Consider the following 4,882-nt stretch of genomic DNA (forward strand, 5'->3'; position numbering starts at 1 on the left):
TCCGACATCTCCGTGACCGCTGCAGTGGGTCCCTGTCTCGGCTGAGATATAGTCTTAGCAGCAAGCAGTAGCGAATTTACCAGCATTACATGGTCTCCTCAGCCTCGACCAGTCAAGTCACCACATTGACCCACTTTTCCGCAGGAGGCATCTATCTGAAAACTCTCTGGCTCCAAGGCTAATCCTCAGTGGCAGGTACAACTGCACTAGTCCGCGGTGATCCACTTTGAGAGCCGTCGGCATCTATATAAGAAGTTAAAGTCGCATCCCCAAAGTCTACAAGCAGCACTACAGCTTTTAGCCCTTCAGAATCAGGTCCTATCTCTTGCCTTGACACTTTCGCTCAGTTCAGCAACCAGAACCATGCAGCTTACTCTCCTCCTGTCGCTTTTGCCAGCTTTGGCTGCTGCTCTCCCAGCTCCTGTTCTTGAGCCTCGCGCCGGTACTCCCATTCCCGGAAAGTACATCGTCAAGCTTCAGAACCAGAACCTTCAGACCATCCTCGAGGCTGCCCTGAAGGTTCTCAAGAAGGACCCTGCCCACGTCTACCAGTTCGGCAACTTCGGTGGTTTCGCCGCTGAACTTAGCGACGACATCGTCAAGGTCCTCCAGAACCTTCCTGGCGTCGACTACATCGAGCAGGACGCCGTCATCAAGGCCAACCTTGGTGAGATCGAGGATACCATCGAGAAGAAGGCGTACACTACCCAGTCATCTGCTACCTGGGGTCTCGGCCGCATCTCCCATGCCAGCGCGGGAACTACTTCCTACACTTACGACACCACTGCTGGAGCCGACACCTGTGTGTACGTCATTGACACTGGTATTTACACCGCTCACCCCGAGTTCGAGGGTCGTGCTACGTTCCTCGCCAACTATGCTGGCGACGGTTCCAACACTGATGGTAACGGCCATGGCACTCATTGCGCTGGTACCGTTGGATCCAAGACCTACGGTGTAGCCAAGAAGACTAAGCTCTTTGCCGTTAAGGTCCTTGACGCCTCCGGCTCGGTATTTCTCACCGCGATCTCCACCTATACCAGTGGCTGCTTTACTAACTTTTGAACAGGGTACGAACTCTGGCGTTATTGCCGGTATCAACTACGTCGCCAACGATTCCAAGACCCGCTCTGGCTGCTCCGCCGGTGTTGTCGGCAGTATGTCTCTCGGTGGCTCCAAGTCCACTGCAGTCAATTCCGCTGTTGCCAACGCTGTTACTGCCGGTGTTTTCATGGCCGTTGCTGCCGGCAACGATTACCAAAATGCCGCCAACTACTCTCCTGCGTCTGAGGCTACTGCATTCACTGTTGCTGCCTCTGACAGTTCTGACAAGTTTGCTTCTTTCTCCAACTACGGCTCCATTGTCGACATTATCGCCCCCGGTGTCTCTATTCTATCGACCTGGTTGAACGGTGGTACCAACACCATCTCTGGTACTTCCATGGCTACTCCACACGTTGCCGGTCTCGCCGCCTATCTCCTTGGTTTCGAGGGCAAGAAAACCCCTGCCGTTCTTGGTGCCCGCATCCAGACTCTTGCTACCAAGAACAAGATCACCAGTCTTCCTTCCGGAACAGTCAACTACCTGGCCTTCAACGGGAACCCCAGCGGTTAGATTGTCTTGGAACGACATTATCTTAGTAAACGTAGACGTTTCTCATACCATGCATGCATGGAGAGTTTTGCTTGTTGTTGGGCGAGAGATAGCATGTTATTGCCCCTCCGCAATCCTTGTGAAGGATATTGAATCAGCTTTGGATGTGGACTTCACCTCTTTTCAGTAGTTTTTATGAGTAGGCAATGGAATCTTGGTGATTGAAACATGTCCACCCAATCGACTTATCCAAATCTCGAAATCTGCCCATTAGGCGATAGCTTATGGTTCGAATTTTTCCATACACAAAAGTGAATTAGCAAATCTCTCGGCAATAGCCAGGCACGCTTGGGAAATGCGGAACCCAAAAGCTCCTTAAGGCAGAGGTGAAGTACCGTGTCGGTACCGTGTCCGCGCACCGAACGCCCGAAGTCACCGAACGCCCGCTCCAAGCCTGTACGGCCATCACAATATTGAGGCTGTAGAGTCGCATACAATAGCTATTATTACAAGATATTTTAGTAGATTTATCTATAGACCTAAGCAATAAAGTTCCTAATTCAAAGTTGCTAATGTTTAGCTAGGTAGGCTCAATAACTTAGTTAACAGCTGGCCAAATTAGGTAATTATTTTTTTAATAGAAATATACATTACATAAGCGTATCTCTACTATTTAAGGAGCTAGAAGCAAAAACAAAAAAAAGCGTACCCTACCTATGCGCCAGCCTACCTACACCTCAGTGCGCAGGCTTCTGTTTAACTACAGAAGCTTTTAAAGCTAACGTACTCTATCAGCGAGCTAGTTATATCACCGAACCGGTCCGAAACTCTTAGCGCGCCCAACTTATGTTGTGGCAACTTAAATTACTTGCTATTTGTAAAGTTATAGGACTTTGTTCTTATAATCTTTCTCTAGCGTATTTCCTTCTAAGATATAGCGCTATGCTTACCTAAGCATTGTCATCATAATCTCCTAAAAGAGAGGATTAGAATAGTTTGCTTACAAAGCCTGTATCTCCTCTCCTTCTTAAGATAAGCTGTTCTCTATTTTTAGTAACTAGAAATGTTCTAGATCCTCTGCTTACAAATAGAGTAGCCTACTTTGTAGATGCTGATGTATACAAATATACATGCACCTACGTAATCTTGCTTGCATATGCAGCAATACTAAGCATAGAATACTAAGTAGACCTACCTAGAGGAGTCTAGAACGTTCTGCTTAGAAATACAGACAGAGGAGAGGAAGCATAAATACCTATAGCTCTCCCCCATCTGTTCACTCTGTACCTAGCCTAGGAATCTCTACCTAGTATCTAATATAATAACTTGTCTATTATATTACATAACCCTACCTTACCTTTATTAGACTATACGCTTCCTATTTAGACAAAGCTAGTCTAGATTTGTCTAGGTCCTTCTAGACTAGGAAGAAAGTAGTCTAGTCCTTCCCCTACTTTCTTTACACTATTAAACAGTAATCTAGCGTATTGTGTACTCGCATTAGTGTCAGATAAGAGCGGGCGGCAAGAGGTCGGATCTGCGCAATCGAGCAGGGACCTGTCGTGCAGCCAATCAGCAGTTGCCAGGTCGATTAAGCGAGACCTGGCAACTCCTGATTGGCCCGCACACCGGCGGCCGCGAACAGCGCTAATTCCCCCCCCACTTCAATCATGTAGCAACCAGCACGACGCTGACGGCAACACGATCGCCACGATCATCAATATATCATTATACCACCTAAGATCTCATTAAGCACATACTCTCGCTCACAGTACAAGCATCTGACAATTAAGAGTCTCACTGCCGCAACCTCACTGCCGCAACTGAAATGGCGCAACCAACGTACCGCGACCCAACGACAGTCCTTAGGGACCAAGCCGACTAGACTGGCTGGCTCGCGCAGCTACAGGCGAGATGCCTGTCGCGCAACATCTAGGACAAGATTAACCTAAAGACAACTACACTACTACTATTAAAGCCACTCTTACTAAGGGCTCTAACTATTACTAACTACATGCTAGCTACAAACACTAATATCCTATTAAGGCTAACTTAGCTATTAATAATAGGCTAGAAGGTATTTAAGGAAGACCTTAAGTACTATAAAGTACTCCTTAAATAATATAAGAATTATTAATATAAATATAAGAAGGAGGAAGTAAGCCTTTAGTATATTATTATATTTATTTAGTTAACTATATTATTATATCTACTATGCATATACTGTCTTCCTAAGAAACTACTATAATAGTAGATTATAGACCTACAACTTACTATTAGGGTTAATAAATAAATTAAATAAGAATAAGCCTAAGATAGATACCTCTTAGCACTTAAGCTAATAAGAAGCACATTATAATAGGATACCTAGCTAGCTAAGTATAACTAGGCAGCTACAGAAGCAGAGACGCACAAAGTTACTAAATTATTATAATTAAATATAATAACAAAGGACTTCCTAATAGCTATAAACAGGGTTACACCTATCTAGGCTACAAGCTTTTAAGATAGTAGACACTTTAAATCTAGTATAAGTTAGAAGGAGATAATAAAACACTACTAAGAGTATATAATAATAAATTATCCCCTTAGATTAGGGCAGTATAAGGTATTTATAGTTAATAATATAATATTTCTTACTAAAGGGGGTGCAGCCTCCTAGAGCTATAAAGGGGACGCCTAATATGCTGTAAGCATGCTATCTAACTAGGGTAGACCTTAATATTAATATATAGTAGGTAGGAAAACTACTATACTTAAGCAGCCTTTAGATTAAGAGCCTACTTCTACTAGGGGAGCAAAATACCCTATATGTAGATAATATTACTCTATACAGGATTACTACTATATTAATTAAGATAGAGCTCCTAAGTAGTAGAAACTAAATAAGATTATTTCTAAACTTATTAAGTTTAAGTATAAGAAAGATATTACCTTTTAAGGGCTACTTTACACATAAAGTAAGAGCTAATTAAGAATACTAGTAGTAAAGCACTTACACACCCCTACCCTAGAAATCCTAGATAATTAACTAGAAGGCTAAGAAATTACTAATATTAAAGTAGTACTTAGCGTAGTAAACTAACAGGACACTGCTAAGTATCTACTATAGAAGTTATTTATACTTAACTTAGGTTCTACCTGTTATATTACTAATAACCCTAACTATATCTATATATTCTAACAGCTATTGCCTAGAGACTTTATATAGGCTAGGAATTCTAAGGTGCTAGTTAGAGGATATAGATTAATTAATCTACTCCTAAGGAGTAGAGCTAGGACAACTAA

At 43.1% G+C, this 4,882-nt stretch overlaps 1 protein-coding gene across 1 annotated transcript; it reads left to right on the forward strand.

Moving 5' to 3' along the window:
- Positions 1-363: 363 nt before the first annotated feature.
- Positions 364-1,615, forward strand: M421DRAFT_10583 (secreted protein 2; the record flags this gene model as incomplete). The annotated part of the gene is made up of 2 exons (XM_033587108.1): positions 364-1,011; positions 1,070-1,615. The coding sequence occupies 2 exons, from the start codon at positions 364-366 to the stop codon at positions 1,613-1,615; spliced, it is 1,194 nt and encodes a 397-aa protein (XP_033442652.1).
- Positions 1,616-4,882: the final 3,267 nt, after the last annotated feature.

This window comes from Didymella exigua (assembly GCF_010094145.1).
Source record: "Didymella exigua CBS 183.55 unplaced genomic scaffold M421scaffold_73, whole genome shotgun sequence".
Lineage (NCBI taxonomy): Eukaryota > Fungi > Ascomycota > Dothideomycetes > Pleosporales > Didymellaceae > Didymella > Didymella exigua.